At 49.1% G+C, this 15,959-nt stretch overlaps 2 protein-coding genes across 5 annotated transcripts; both read left to right on the top strand.

Moving 5' to 3' along the window:
- The first annotated feature begins 4,095 nt into the window (after window positions 1–4,095).
- Window positions 4,096–9,450, top strand: TEKT2 (tektin 2). 4 transcript variants are annotated; one of them, XM_039851035.1, is made up of 10 exons: window positions 4,097–4,205; window positions 4,935–5,132; window positions 5,217–5,342; window positions 5,546–5,751; window positions 7,568–7,711; window positions 7,798–7,912; window positions 8,095–8,202; window positions 8,338–8,481; window positions 8,889–8,968; window positions 9,139–9,448. In XM_039851035.1, the coding sequence occupies exons 2-10, from the start codon at window positions 4,977–4,979 to the stop codon at window positions 9,350–9,352; spliced, it is 1,293 nt and encodes a 430-aa protein (XP_039706969.1). In that variant the 5' UTR covers window positions 4,097–4,205; window positions 4,935–4,976; the 3' UTR covers window positions 9,353–9,448. The 4 variants fall into 4 exon arrangements, with proteins under 4 accessions (XP_039706966.1, XP_039706969.1, XP_039706968.1 ...); XM_039851032.1 differs by having other exon boundaries at window positions 4,096–4,205; window positions 8,095–8,481; window positions 9,139–9,450; XM_039851034.1 differs by having other exon boundaries at window positions 4,127–4,205; window positions 4,938–5,132; window positions 8,095–8,481; window positions 9,139–9,450.
- Window positions 9,451–10,133: 683 nt separating this feature from the next.
- Window positions 10,134–15,449, top strand: ADPRS (ADP-ribosylserine hydrolase). Its single transcript, XM_039851036.1, has 6 exons — window positions 10,134–10,378; window positions 12,851–12,947; window positions 13,225–13,432; window positions 13,537–13,721; window positions 14,056–14,156; window positions 14,613–15,449. The coding sequence occupies exons 1-6, from the start codon at window positions 10,162–10,164 to the stop codon at window positions 14,903–14,905; spliced, it is 1,101 nt and encodes a 366-aa protein (XP_039706970.1). The 5' UTR covers window positions 10,134–10,161; the 3' UTR covers window positions 14,906–15,449.
- The last annotated feature ends 510 nt before the right edge of the window (window positions 15,450–15,959 follow it).

Raw genomic sequence — 15,959 nt, 5'->3', positions numbered from 1 at the left:
ACTTATATTTTATACAAATGTAAAATTAAGGTTGTTTAACCATCATATATATATTTGTGAGTTTAGTTTTTCTAATTTATTTTTATACTTTTATAAACATTTTAGATTATAAAAGTTTGCCATCTGTGGTATCTCTTTGCATAGTATTTTTTGAAATTTATTAAGAGGTGTTATCTAAACCTTTAATGAAAAAGTATTACTATTGTCTACATTAAGGCCCCTTAGATATTAATTTGAAAATATGCACAAAAGTATAACACTTTACTTTGAATATAGCAAAGGCTTTCCATTCATTTTAACTGAGATGTTTCTTATGCAAAAGTAGGCTTTGAAGATAAGAAGGGCAAATCATGTGGGGGAAAAATGGTTTCTACACATCTGCAGCTGTGTAGCTGAAGGAGCAGTTATTTCTTTCTGATTAATGTGCTATGCAAAACTACTTAGCCAAGCCTAAGTCTCAACCTTGAGGATCTCAACGTGAATTTATTTGGCCTGAGACAAGTGCAAGCCCAGCAGAAAAGTGACCCGGAGAAAAGGCCAGAGTGGAACGATTTGCTCTGGAGTGATGTACAAACAAAAACACCTAAATTAAAGTCATAGAGGTCAACTGTTCCCACCCACTACATGTTTTAAAAAAGTAATTTACTCTGGGGAAATTACACCCAACTCCCATGGCAAACACCTCTTACATAAAACCTCAAGATCTTCCAGTATACCTTGGAGGAGGGTTACTTGACTGTAAATAGCCAAAGCCAGTCCCAATTTAAAGCAGGAGTCTTCTAATGTGACACTAAATATTTGTTGCTTGGAAAACATTTTCACAATCGTAGTTCTCAGATTCCTAAGACAGCAATTTCCAGAGAGAAGGCCAAAATTTGGTTTAATAGTAAACCACAACTGAAATCTTTGCTGTCATTTGCCAAGCATTTTAGTAAGATGTTTTGAACTTAGATTACCTACATATGACAAAAAGAAGAGAAAGGGGGGGAAAAAAATCTTCAAATTTGGACTTTGTTTTTCCACTTAAGAGGGAAGGAAAGCTAAAATAGAACAGCTTTTAAGATGTTCAGTTTTGCATTTTTGCATATTGGAAATAACGATATTTTAACATGCTCCTAAATAGAAAAGAGTGAGTAAAATTTCATTAATCTTCTGAATGATCTTTATATCTGTTTTTCCCTTAGATTTAAATTAAGTAGCAAACCACCTCAAATCGACACCAAAATAGGAACTACTACTTTGTTAGAGATTAGCCACTTAAAAGAAAAATAAAGCTAACTTACCTGAAATCAATCCAGGTATAAGATAGTTAACAATTATGGAGAAATTATAATCCAGTATTAAGTTAGATTATCAAGAAGCATAGTGGCGTATTTCAGTAGGAAAGATGGGAGATGGAGAGCACTAAGAAGAACTATGTTTGCCTCTAGGCATTGGACGTGCAATCAAAAAAGAGATACTTAGGCTTCAGAGGACAACACACAAAATACACTGCACATATACACCTCCAGAAAACATAGCAGTTATCTTCAGTAGCTAGATGTAGGAATACCTTATCAAGACACTTTTTCATAATAGAATAAGATCAGCTAACCAAATTTTAAAGTACTTCTAAACATTGTTCTAATTAATAAAACTTGTACTCTCTGATGATTTTAATCATTGGAATTCGCTAAATTAGGTAATACTATGACTAGGAGGAGGAAATTGAGAAGAACAGAGAAGATACATACCATAAGACCACAGATTTTGAGAGAAAATGGCTTATTGCAAAGGCATGTCATGTCTGGCTAAATCTCAATCACTTTTAAAAATGTTATGAGTTTACATTCTTCTGTTTCACATTTTTTTCACATTTAAAATTCTTGCTTCATTGTCTCTATGATCCTTTTTAATGCACGAGAATGCTGAATACTCAGGATTTTTTAAATCTGAAGAGAGAGAGCAGCCAACTGAAGTATATTACAACGAGACACACGCCAGTCATGCACAGCATCTTCCTCTTCATAATGTCTATGTGAGAAGTGGCAGCTGTATCTAAGAGCACCATTCCCAGGTTACTACATACATCAAACAGAAATGTCCTGTGTGAGGATTCCTTTGAGCATATGGAGTTCTTTCTATAGAAGTCTACATTTGACCAGATGTCATGATCACAAAACACAGAGAGAAAACTGCCCACAAAGTTTTGTTAGAAGTAAATTCCCTATTCCATTTCAATAAATACACAAGTCCACCAACGAAAGCCAAAAATATCCCCAACTTGAAGGGGTCGTGGTAATTTGTAGGCTGTCTGATTCTTATGTTGACCTTCTTTCTCTCAGTCTCAGCAGTACAATCACCCGTTTACTCAGCTATAAGTCCCCCTCCAAATGATAAATGTCATCTGATCTAAATTTCCTTTTAGCAGAAAAGTGGAGGAAACTTGGAACTGACATCAGCTGGAGCATTTGAAAGGCCTCAGGGCTTTCATCATAATCCACTGCATTAAAAAAAATACCTTGCTGGTGAGTGCACTGAAGCATTGCCAGGTATTTGCCAAAATCTGAAATCCTTCAGCAGCATGTCTGCACATTACATGTGATCTAAACTCCTGGACATCAAAATTATAGAGTAGTTTCTTGGTGTTTCTAGTACAAAATAATAGAGCACGGCATCACTCATTCTTATCACTGTTTTTCTTGATCCGGATGTGTGGGAAGCTTAATGAGTCATGAACACCAAGGCCACCATCATAGCCAGAGATGTATGCCAAAGTCCCCACCATTCTGCCATATTTGTTTACTTCTATCTGTTATAAAATGTTTCAAATCATATAAGCCAAAAATCAATCATTTCTTCTAGCAATTAATTTGTCCAAGACTTTTTTTTTTCCTTCTTTAATCCTAGTAAAAGAGGTACATCACAAATTCCCTACCCATGTGTGGTTTATGAGCCATATATTACAGTTCAGAAAAAAGTATTTTGTGGTCAAGGAAGTTTGGGAAATGTTCTAGCCTCAATCTTTCTGCAGAGCTCAACTCGCATCTCTAACTGCCTGCTTGGACATCACCTGGATCCACCACAAGCACCTCAAAGTTGTCAAAAGCCAAGCTCATCTTCCCCTGGCCAGCCATGCCCTTGGTTCTTTGCCTCCCTTCCCTCGTGGAAGGGTAACACCAACCCACCAATCACTGAGGTTTTAAAACTGAGGCCTCTTCATGGATTCCTCTTTCCCTCATCCATCAAACCCAAACTCGGCCTCTGAGGCAGGCTGCCTGCGTCCGGATCCGAGCTCTCCCACTTAGTTATGTGACCCTGGGCACCTTCCTTACTTCTCCATGCCTCAGTTTCCCCGCCTGTGAGAGGAACATCATAATAGCACCCACCTCATGAGGTCCTCCTGCACAGGCCTCATAAGAAGACTAGGCCGACGTGTTGGAAACAGCATCCCTGCCTTCCTTTCGAATTCCGGCACCACCACTAGAGACAGTGTGGAGCTGTAATAGAGCAGAGAGGACCGACCTGGGGATCAGACACACCTGAGTTTCCATCCCTGCCTTTTAGCAGTGCCAATCTCTTTAGATACCTGTGAAAATGGAGATAATGCTTACCTCCTAGTTATGAACAATAAATATTAACATTTCCCAAGGCCTAGAACAGTACTAGCACGGTCGAATTTTTTTGCCTTTTTTAAAGAAATGGTTGAATTTTGAGCATTGCTTCTAGTACCAGTTCCTCTCCCACGGATGTACCTTCTCCAAAAACGATCATTTCTTCTATGCCATCAAGCAGGTGGGTGAAATTGTTGGAAAATACCACAGGACCAAATGAATGCGTGTAAATAATGTCAAATATATTTACATTTCTGAAAGGATATCTGCTGAGGAATGCCCCCTGAGCGGGATATTACTTTTTCTATGCACTGTAAGTATGTTTTACCATATCGATGTATAACTTTTATCAAAATAAAATTGTTTAACTTATAAATGAAGTGAACGCGATATCCTGCCGCCCTTCTCCTCGCGCTCCCCACTGCAGCTGCAGCCCAGCAGCCGCCTCTTTCCGACCCCAAAGGCCTCTCCGCCCAGCCGCCCCCGCTCCGCGGTTGCCAAGCTAAACACGGGGACGGGGGTTACCCGCGAGCGGACCGGCCGGTGCCTAGCAACCAGGGCGCTTAACAGAGGAGCTGGCGAGCCCAGGCGGAAGTCTGAGCTGAGAAGGAGGTGAGAAGCCGAGGGGGGCGGGCGCTGGGGGGCTCACACCCGGGGCCGAGCTCCCTTCCTTTGTCCCTCCTCCTCCTCCTTTCTCTGTGTCAGCGCGGAGATATTAATTAAGAGACGATTATCCTGGGGAGGGGAGGGCTGAGGTTCGGCTGAGAAATAGAGCGACCCCCAGCTCCTCCAACTGGGGCCCTTCGCACACCAGCTCCTCCTCCTTCCTCACATGTGCAGAAAGCGGGAGTATGACCACCAGATGGGGACCCGGGCCAGCGCCTCCCTTCAAATTTCCCTGTACCAACCTGTATACACTGCAAAACTAGCTTGTCCTCTCTGGATGGAGGCCAGGAGTCTTTCTCTTAGAACCCTCACGGGTCTTGGCCAAAGCTGGGAGTGGGTTGGGGGGAAGAAAGTAAAGAAAGCTCCACAAGACTTGGTTGCTGGAAGTTGGGGTGGAAACTAGATTAAGTGCTATTTTTCCTGCCAGCCCCCACCCGCCTCTGTATAAGAAGCATTTAAGCAAACACATTACACACACACATTGATTACACATTACACACATTACTACCCTGCTCCAGGACCTAAAGAGTCTAAGAGTTTGTGTCTGTGGATAGATGAGTTGAATAAAGCAAGAAGTGGCTTGCAACAAAATGGGACAGGAGCAGGTCCTTTGGAGGGGGCTTTCTATCTAGGAGATCTCCCGACAGTCTCTGCAGCCTTGTTTTCCCTCTCCAGTAGAGGTGGGCGTCTTGGGACAGGCCTAGGGTCCCCTGCACCATGGCCACACTGAGCGTCAAGCCCAGTCAACGCTTCCGGTTGCCAGACTGGCACACTAACAGCTACCTGTTGTCCACCAACGCTGAGCGGCAGCGAGATGCATCACACCAGATCCGCCAGGAGGCCCGGGTTCTCCGCAATGAGACCAATAACCAGGTTGGGAGCGGGAGCCTAGGTGGGTGGGCCAAGGGATATCCCCCAACCATCAACGCCGTCTTTATCTGGCTCTGTCTCTTCCAGACCATTTGGGATGAACATGACAATAGGACTCGACTGGAAGAAAGGGTTGATACTGTCAACCGATGGAAGGAGATGCTGGACAAGTGTCTAACGGATTTAGATGCTGAGATCGATGCCCTGACACAGGCAGGGAACTAGGGCAGGGTGCCAGGAACCCCTGCTGCAAGGAGATCTCCCCTCCCTCCCCACTTTGAGATCGGGAAACCCTTGATGGGGATATTTGGTGGCATGTCCATCTGAGTCACTCACTGGCCTCTCTGCTAAAAGTGATGATGAGAGCTGCTTCCCAGTAGGTGGCCCACCAGCCTCCTGTGCCCTCTCTTTTCTAGATGAAAGAGTCAGCAGAGCAAAACCTGCAGGCCAAGAACCTGCCTCTGGATGTGGCAATAGAGTGTCTGACCCTGCGGGACAGTAGGCGTGACATTGATGTGGTGAAGGACCCTGTGGAGGAAGAGCTGCACAAAGAGGTGGAAGTTATTGATGCCACCAAGAAGGCCTTGCAACGGAAGATCGGCCAGTCCTTTGAGAAGCTCTGGTAAGGGAGAGAGATGTCATTTACACGTTCATCTGCACTTTAAGGCTGTATGTCTTAAATGTGGAACATATGTACTGTGGCTGACGAACAGCTGGCACTCAGGCTGCCTTCGGCCCCTGCTGTGCTCATGGCAAAAACCACCAACTAGCACTTTTCCCACCACCTAGACATGGTTTCAGAATACTTCTCATGACCCTGCTCTAGGCAGCCATGGTCAGTTGATTGGAAGCATGAGAGATGAAGCCCATTTACCACCTCCCCAACTGAGTACTTTATTGTGAGTGTGGATGTGTGAGTCTTTGTGAGTGTAGCCAATACGTGTGCTCCTGTCAATTTGTGCAAGCACATGGGTGTCAATTTGTGCAAGCACATGGGTGACAATTTTGTGAGGAGCTCATCCAGCTATGGTGGTCTTTGTCTCAGCTGCAGTGGCAGCTCCATTGTCACTCCAGCCTCCCCATGCCTTGCCGTGTCCTCTTTCTACCGTGCTGCGTGACAAGGTCCGGAGATGGGGACAGAGGCTTCAAGGAATGCATCATCAAGAACGAGGACGTGGCATGTGTTTAGGGATAATTGGTTTCTTAGAAACGATCTTATTAATGGGGGAATTTGGGTAGCACAAATTCTAGTAAGTGTAAACGCTGTACAAATGGATTTCCTCAAAATTGGCTCTGAGGAAAACATAGTAAATTCCCTGCGTATGGAATCAGGTCTAGTCACCCTGACGTGTCCAGAATGCGTAAACCCTTTATTTGAACAATTATTAAGAGAAATTCCTTTTGACGAGCCTCTTAAAGATGTCATGAATAAATTATAACAAGCTGAATTACTAGAACCAGTTTATACTCCTGTTCCCATGCAGTTAGTAGAAAAATTAGTAAAGGATAAGAAATTTACTCATAAGCCTGTGCCTACTATGGAAGGGCCTCTTTTTGTGGCCTAGTGGATAAATGGAAAACTCTGGTATCCACTTAGGGGGGCTAATAATATGAAAAGATTACCTGATCTTCCTTTGCCTTATACAGGAGCTTATAATAAAGATAGTATACGTATAGTGAATAAAGATGGAATTCATGTGCCTTATAGTAGTTTAAGTTTCATAGAAAGGCTGGCTAGGTCAGGACCTCCTTGGTGCTTAAAAAACAAAGGAACAGAAACTTAGATTATGAAAGCAGCTTTGTAAAACTGATTTTTATAAATATTTCCCTCAATACTGCACCAAGGAAACTTTTGAACAGCTATGAGAAAGGTTCAGCTTGAACTTTAGATATAGCATAAATGAAATAGCATTTAAAAGATTTCCTCAGGCAGAAAGAACAATGTCTGCCCACAAGCCAATGCTTGCTGTTATGAATACCTCTATCTATCACCTTTACTTAAATCAAACTGTATCTTACGTAATAGATATAATAATTAAAAGTTTAGATTGTTCCATCAGGTAGTTCTGTTCTAATGATTGAGAGCAAAATGTACTAGTTAATCATGAATATTAATAATAATATACTCTATAAGATTTTCTGCTTCGCCTAACCACAGAAATTTAACTCCCTGCTACCTTAACCACAAAGTATAATCAAATGCCAAAATAAAAAGTATAAAAGTTGCACTCAAATCACAATAAAACGGAACAGTGTCACACCACCTCTGAGTTGTGTAGTCGACTGTCTCCCGCGCCAATGCCTTGCCCACCTTCGGGGCCCCCTGGATTTTGTCATGGCTGGACCGTGGCAATGCCTCAGTGTCCTTGCAGTATAGTGATGGGTATGTCCTGGGGCCTTGGAGGGATGGATCCTGATAGAGTTTGTTCCTTTGCCAGCCTCCTGCAGGAAGTCCGACAGCAGCTCAACTCTGACCATCGTGGCAAAATGGAGACACTGGACATTGACAGAGGCTGCCTCTCTCTCAACCTCAAGTCCCCAAACATCTCGCTGAAGATTAATCCCACACGTGTCCCTGATGGGTGAGAAGTGTTCCAATCAGTCTCTCTTCCCCCTACACCTGCATAGACCTTACTATTATGACCCCAGTATTTCCTGCCACCTGCAGCTCCTCCACACTTCAGCAGTGGGATGACTTTAGTCAGTTCAGCAAGAACCGGGCAGAGGCTGAGATGAAAGAAGCCGTAGAGCTGAGGGAGGCCATCGCCCTCACTATTGCTGAGGTGACTGACCCCTAGCCCAAGCCCACTCCTCCACAGCTAATGGATGGCCCACGTGTATACTTAAGCCCTTATATTTTTGTTCTCTGTTTATTGTGTGGCATCTCATCCCCTTGCTTGAGCAACATCCTCAGATGGCCATGAGCTTATACCCTCTCTTGCTCTACCTACTTCTTGTCCTTCAGACCAACAACGAACTTGAAGCCCAGAGGGTTGCAACAGAATTTGCCTTCAGAAAGCGGCTGCGGGAGATGGAGAAAGTGTACAGTGAGCTCAAGTGGCAAGAGAAGAATGTGAGCCTTCTCCATTTAGTCTCCTGGGGCTTGGACTTCCTGCTGTGGGATGAGGAGCCTGCTATCCTGCTAGGAAGCCCTGGGTGCACAGCGGTGGGTTCAGCCACTGGAGACCAGTCACTCTGTCTCCTGCAGACCTTGGAGGAGATCACCGAGCTGCAGAAAGATATCCAGCACCTGGAGGATGATTTGCGCAGAAAGTTCCTGAACCTGAAGCTATGCCATACCCGGCTAGAGTCCAGAACCTACCGGCCCAATGTAGAACTCTGCCGGGACCAGGTGCGAGGTCACCCCAGTGGGGCACTGGCCCCTTGCTAAGGTCTCCTCAGGATCACTCTCTCCCCAGCACATATTCCTGGAGGAGAATGGGTCCTGGCATAGGGCAGCACCTAGGCCCATGGGCTAAAGCAGGGGTCCCCAGCCTCCAGGCCATAGACCAGTACCGGTCCGTGGCCTGTTAGGTACTGTTCCGCACAGCGGGAGATGAGCAGCGGGCAAGCGAGTGAAGTTTCATCTGTATTTGCAGCCACTCCCCAGTGCTAGCATCACTGCCTCAGCTCCACCTCAGATCATCAGGCTCAGATTCTCATAGGAGCGCTGGTCCCTGGCGCCAAAAGATTAGGGACTGCTAGGCTAAAGGATAGTATGACTGACTTGGGACTCCCAACCCTCCCCTCTGCCTCCAGGCACAGTATGGCCTCACTGATGAGGTTCACCAGTTAGAGGCAATCATCGCTGCCCTGAAGCAGAAGCTGGCGCAAGCACAGTAGGTTTGGGGAGTGGGCAAGAGGGGGAGGGAGACACCTCCCATCTGTTGGGCCTCTTGCTGCCTGCTGGCTGCCCTGCTGTCTTCCTGACTGAAGACCAGTGAATTCAGTCCTGGCCTTGCAGTCCCCCTCATGCAGGGGTGGTGGATTGTTAATGCCTCCTCCCCAGGGATGCTCTGGATGCGCTGTACAAGCACCTGGCCCGGCTGCAGGCTGACATCGCCTGCAAGGCCAACTCGATGCTTTTGGACACAAAGTGCATGGACACCCGTCGGAAGCTGACTGTGCCTGCTGAGAAGTTTGTACCTGAGGTGGACACTTTCACCCGCACCACAAACCGCACCCTGAGTCCGCTCAAAAGCTGCCAGCTGGAGCTAGCCTAGCCTTGGAAACTGAGATGGGGAGGGAAGGTTAGGTGGGAAATGGAAGAGGAAGTGGGGTGGAGAAAATGAATCTAATAAATTATGGGGTTCTCTGTCCAGATGGTTCTCTGATACTGCTGCGTGTAGACAGCAGAGAGAGAGAGAGTTCTTGGCCATCCTGCACATGGAGGAGCAAAGATCGGCACCATCATCCCCGAAGCTCCATATTTGAAATCCATGAACCTGAAGCTATGGTTCCAAATTCCTTCTCCCTCCTCAGGGAGACCCTCCGTGGGCCAGGCCAGCACTGGGCTCTAGTGGCATGACCAGCCCTGCCCAGCTGGACCCTTTTTTGGCCTCTTGATACATAGGGGAGACCCAGAGGCGGTTAGGATCACAGTGTAAGAGTCTGGGGTTGTGAGCCCAGGCCCGAGTTGGGGCCAAGTGCAGGGGCTGCCACTGGAGGGTGGGAGTGCTGGGGAACAGAGCGAGGTTTCATAAAGGCAGGCCCCAGGGGCCAGTGGCCTGACGGGCAAGGCAGTCATAGTCCGATGGTCCCCTCAGGGTCCCTTTCGTGGTGACACCGTTTACCGGTTGGGAGAATGAGGGCTAAAAGCAGAGACCTGGCGGAATCCAACCAGCGTTGCGAGACCAGCCGTGGCCCACGCACGTGGAGCTGCGCCTCCAGGCCGCTGGGCGGCGCTGTGGGCAGGGAGCGACGCTGGGGCTCCGGGCCGCGGGGCGGCGCTGTGGGGCTGGGGCACTATGGGGGAAAGCGGCGCCAAGGGGAGCGCGCCCGCCGCACCGGAAGTGGCGACGGGTCCGCGCGGATGGCGGCGGCGACGGTAGCGATGACGGCGGCAGGCTGCGGAGGGGCTGGGGCGGCCCGCTCCCTCTCTCGCTTCCGAGGCTGCCTGGCAGGCGCGCTTCTCGGGGACTGCGTGGGCTCCTTCTACGAGGCGCACAACACCGTCAACCTGACGTCAGTCCTGCGTCACGTCCAGAGCCTGGAGCCGGACCCCGGCTCGCCCGGGAGCGCGCAGACAGGTGGGAGGGGCCGAGCGCCAGCTAGGGACTCGGGGCGCCCGGGTTAGCGGTCGGGATAGGTGCGTTTTCGGAGATGAGGCTGCCTAGGGCGGCAGGGGCCAGATCTGGATGGCCCGCGTGCACCACGGCCTCGGCCTGGCTAAATTCGAGCTCCGTCATTCACATGTCTCGCCCTGAACGTTCCCCAAGTTGGGGAACACCATTCTCTCAGCCGTTCAAGCCAGAAACGTGGGCGTCATTCTCCTAAATTGCGCCTAGTTCAACATATACACCCTACCAATTTTACCTCTTACCCAGTTCTCTCGAATGGGTGCACCACCACTCCATTCTCTGCACAGCAGGGAGTACTCTTCCCAGAAAATAGATCTAATCGTGCCTCCCCCGCATGAAACTCTACAGTGATTTTCCCTTACCCTTAGGATAGAGCCAAATTCCTTAACGTGTCCTACCTGGCCGGGCGTCGCATGCGTCTCCAGTTTCATCTTACACCACTCGTGGCCTTCTTTCTGTTCTTCGGTTCCTCACATCGTGCTTCCTTTAGCCCAGGCCTGTGCCGTCCCTTGCCTTGTAAATAAATCTCTCTCCCCTCTGCTTCTCCCTCCTCTTGTGCAAGTCAACTCCTCACCCAGATCTCAGCCTAGTACCACGTCTGAGGTCAAGCAGAGGATGATTCTCTTTGAAGAGCATGCAGAATAGTAAGGAAAAGGGCCCCTACTCAGGGGCCCTGGAGGAAGAAAAGGAGCTAGAGAAGAAAACAGTTGGATAGGAGGAGAAGCAGGTGGCATGGGTATCAACAAAACCTAAGGAAATTTCAAGATGAAGACACAGGTTACTGGTGTGCTACAGAGAGGTTAAGTAAAGGAAAGTCTGGATTTAAAAAAGCATTTTCAGTAAAAAGGTTGAAGCCTGGAAGTTAGATTTCAGTGGGTTTAGGAGGAAGTGGAAAATGTGGAAGTAGAGTATGGTTTGATATGAAGGAAAGGAAAGAGATGAGCTATGGATGAGGTGACAAGATGGACGGTTTTTAATTTCATTTTGATTTGCTGTTAAGATGAGGGAAAAACATATTTTAGGTTGAGAGTTGTTTTAGGATCCAACTCTAAATGGCCTGAGCAAAAAAGAGGTAGGTCTGACTTCAAGCAGGGCTGAGTCCAGGGGCTGCAGCTGCATCCTCAAGACCCAGTTCCTGTCCTTGTTCAGATCTGCGTTCTTCTCAGTGGCCTTCACTCACTCTGGCAGATCTTTCCCATGGGGAACCCCCAGCAGCTCCAGCAGAGGAAGAGTTTATCTTTGCAGTAGGTGACACAAAAGTCCCAAATTGAGTCTCACTGGCCTGGCTTAGATCATCTGTCCATCCCTGAACAAAGGAGTGGGGCGTGCTATCTGATTAGGCTAGAGGTGGCTTTAACTCCATGCCCTAATCACATGGACTGAGAAAGGAAGAAAAGCAGGGTACAGGGACCAAACAAAGGGAGAATGGGTGCTGCTTCACCACAGAGATTGAGGGTACAGGAGAGGAGACAAAGTAAGAACAAGTTCCCCGGGCATGGGCTGGGATAGGCCAGAGGAGAAACTCACTCCCTCTAGGGGAGACTGGAGAGTACAGCTGTAGATAAGGTGCCTGTTAGCCTCTGGCTAGTGAAGGTGATGGGGGCCTCCTCAGAGTGAAGAAGCTGAAGAAAGTGGGTTTGGGGCTTGGGATACGTGGAGAGGGGGCCACATAGTCAATGTGAGGAATGAGAAAGGGGGCTCACTAGGGATTGTGTTTCGTTCTCTGTAACTGGCTCTTCCTTCAAATAAAACCAAGTCCCTGGCCCTAGCCTATTTATAGCCCATCTGAGAAGTCACCATATAACCAGTGGGGCTGTGTTGGAAGTGCCAGAGCAGTACTCTCAGGCACCCAGAGGAAGGGAGCGGACAGGGCCAGGGGAGGGAGGGGAACAGCCCCAGCTTGACTCAGGACCCAAGACTGGTCCTGGGGCTACGTAGGAGAGCAGTGGGATATAAGGTGAGTGAGGAAGGAAGGGCTTTGAATGCTAAGGCAGTGAATTTGGACTTCATCCTGAAGGCAACAGACAGCCATCATGAACCGGAGAGTGAGATAAGGAAAGTGATAGTCTCGTCTTAGGAAGAATTTCCTGGTTGCACATATAGGCCAGGTTGGAGGGTAGGGAACGTGCAGGAGGTTTGAGAGGCCCAAAGCAGGTCATGTGATGACTAGAACTACAGTGATGGCAGCCAGAAGTAGGTGGAAGGCTTTCCTTCGGATATCATCAGGACATGGTCACTGACTCAGAACAAAGAATTGCTGAAAATTGAAGACCTGGAGCCCAGGAAACTGGATGGGAGTGAGAGGCTGACTTAAGGCATTCTGAAAGTGGTAAATAAAAGGAATGAGCAGGAGGGCAAAGCTGCCACCTTGGAGCCCTGCAGCTCTCCTTCCCCCCCCCTCCTCCCACCCTGTCGCTGCAGAAGCATTGTACTACACAGATGACACGGCCATGGCCAGGGCCCTGGTGCAGTCCCTGCTGTCCAAGGAGGCCTTCGACGAGGTGGACATGGCTCACAGGTGAGGGGGGATGGTCCTGGGATGAGACAAACCAGGTGGCAGAGTTTTTGCACCCCTTGACCAGAGCAGTGATGGCCATGCATGCCGGGACCCCCGTCCACAGCAGGACACTATCTTGAGGTCCACTGCAGCTTCCCAAGCTAGAAATGATAGCATCGCTAGTGTAGGCTTCATAGGTCTCCAGGGCTTCCTCTTTTCCCAAACCAGCTACGTTTCTTCTCTCCCAACCTGACAGGCGTCTTTGAAATCCCCATCCTGTCTTCCTTCTCTCCCCTAGATTTGCTCAGGAGTACCAGAAAGAGCCTGACAGGGGTTATGGTGCTGGAGTAATCACTGTCTTCAAGAAGCTCCTGAGCCCCAAGTGCCGTGATGTCTATGAGCCTGCCCGAGCCCAGTTTAACGGCAAAGGTTCCTATGGCAATGGGGGTGCCATGCGGGTGGCTGGCATCTCCCTAGCCTACAGCAGCATCCAGGATGTGCAGAAGGTAGTCGGGGCAGGCTGGTTTCTGGGCTATCCCCTCCCTCCCCTTGTCTTCTCTTCTCTGGGTTCTGCAACAGCAGGTCTTAGCCCCCACTGCCTTTGCCCTAGTTTGCCCGGCTCTCGGCCCAGCTGACTCACGCCTCCTCCCTGGGTTACAACGGAGCCATCCTGCAGGCCCTGGCTGTGCACCTAGCTTTGCAGGGAGAGTCATCCAGCGAGCACTTCCTCGAACAACTCCTGGGCCACATGGAAGAGCTGGAGAGTGATGCCCAGTCCATCTTGGATGCCAGGGAGTGAGTATTGGGGTAGAGTTGTGTTTGTGAGTGTGTATGTGTGTTGTGTGTGTGTGTAGTGTGGGGTCCTCTGGCATTGCCACAAGCTAAGACCTTTAATTGCAGACCCTAGGCAGGGGCAGGAATAGCCCCTTTGCCTTGGCTGTGCCACAGGCTCTCAGGGTCCCAGAGAACAAAACAGGTGGCTCACACTCAGCCTTCTCCCACTTGTCTCGTAGGCCTGGGTGTTAGCCTAGTTGCGTGCCTGCCTCACCCCTCCACATAAACCTCCCCCTGCCCGGCATCTCCTCCCTGCTGGCTCTGATCTCCCTGAAATCTCACCTCTGACCCACAGGCTGGGCATGGAAGAGCATCCGTACTCCAGCCGACTGAAAAAGATTGGAGAGCTTCTAGAGCAGGACTCGGTGACCAGAGAGGAAGTGGTATCCGAGCTAGGTGGGTAGTCCCCCAACATCTGTCATCCTTCAGAATCAGGCTTGGGCTCAGGGATGGGAGGGGAGCATGGAGACGCACCTGCCCGGAGCTGCTGTGACAGCAGAGTGAGCCCTGTAGGGTCCTTAGCAGGTCGTGAGCGAGTGTAGCGCCACCTTGCCCTAGGGCCACAGCACCTTCAGCCTTACTGATAAATGTCCCCAGAAATGGTAGCTGGCCACCAGCTCTTACAGCTAATGTTGACAACTGCTATTTGTTTATATAGTAAGGGAATTTTTCCAGTCACCCAGCCAGTAGGTGTGAGAGCCATAATTTGAACCCAAGTAGTCCAGCCTCTAGAGCCTGTGATCTTAATCACCGCCCAACTCGAGGCTGAGAGTGTTGACTTGTGGCAAGTGGCAGGAAGCCTGGAGACATGCAGGGGTGGGGTCAAGTTCCCATAATCTGGCCTCCCCACAGGGAATGGCATTGCTGCCTTTGAATCTGTGCCCACTGCCATCTACTGCTTCCTGCGGTGCATGGAGCCCGATCCTGAGATTCCGTCCACCTTCAATAACCTCCAAAGGACTCTCATATATTCCATCTCACTTGGTGGGGACACAGACACCATTGCCACCATGGCAGGGGCCATTGCTGGTGCCTACTATGGAATGGAACAGGTGCCAGAGAGCTGGCAGCAAAGCTGTGAGGGTTACGAGGAGACAGACGTCCTTGCCCAGAGCCTGCACCGGGTCTTCCAGAAGAGTCCGTGAGAGCCATAGCTGCTGGGGCTCTGCTATGTCCAACAGGACCAACTACAACTCGTGTTGGAAATCCTGAGCTTCTTTGTATTTGGCTCCCTGCCTCAGTCTTCCTGCAGCATGGGTGAAGTGCACCACTGGCCCTGGGCTCTCTGGGGGAGGTCACTGGAACAGTGAGTAAGGGACTGGTGCCTCCCTGGTGCTGGGCTTGTGGCTTGCTACAGAGCCTTGGGCACTCCCAGCAACTCAAACATGAGGGACCAGGGCAAGTTATTTTGAAGGGGTACTTGTGGCATTTTGCTTTATTATCTAGGACATGGGATTGGAGAGGTGGAAATGATCTGTAGTAGCATCATTTCTCCTTGTTGGGATTTAGCCAGTTTGCCAGAAAGCCTGTCTTTGACTGGGCAGGGTCCCTGAACAGCAGGTTTCTATGGATCAAGGAGACAGGCACTTGAATCTAGCTGATCTAGATACACACCTGGCCCTTGGCTGTCAGGTTTGTTAACAGCTTCCATCAGAAATCACAGCAATAAACAGTTTTTGTTAAATCCCACCATGGTCTCCTGTGTTTCTCCTCTGCCCTGAATGGATTCTTCCCCCTCGATGTGCCTAGTGCCTCTGTCTGGGCCATGCTCTCCTAGGGGCTAGCATCCCAAGGTGACGAGCTGCTGGGCTGTCAAGGCGGATTCCTCCAGTTCTTCCAGCTAGCTGCATTGTTTAGCCAGGAAGGGCAGATCAAGCATGGTTTGGTGCCTTTTCCTGTGAGATCACTCAGGAGAGGCAGGGGCAGGAACAGCCAGGTTTCTTTCTCTCAGAGCCTGACTTCTTCATAGATTGTTCCCCAAGTAGCGCCCAAGCCTAGCCAGGCCAGAAACAGGAACCCTTTAGAAGGATGCAGAGTGCACCTTCTATCACTGCTGACCTTTGGGCGGTGAAGGCACATCACCCCACATGCCCTGGGTGGACTGAAGGCTGTGCCTCATTCTGCATCTTGGTCCCAGTCAAAGGCCTCGTCCTGCTAGGAAGTTCTGCACACTCCAATTCAATGAAAGGGAAGAGACAC

Source organism: Pteropus medius, unplaced genomic scaffold (genome assembly GCF_902729225.1).
Source record: "Pteropus medius unplaced genomic scaffold, Ma_sr-lr_union100, whole genome shotgun sequence".
Taxonomy (NCBI): Eukaryota; Metazoa; Chordata; class Mammalia; order Chiroptera; family Pteropodidae; genus Pteropus; species Pteropus medius.
Note: the sequence above shows the minus strand (reverse complement) of the source record. Positions and strands in the feature narration are given on the sequence as shown.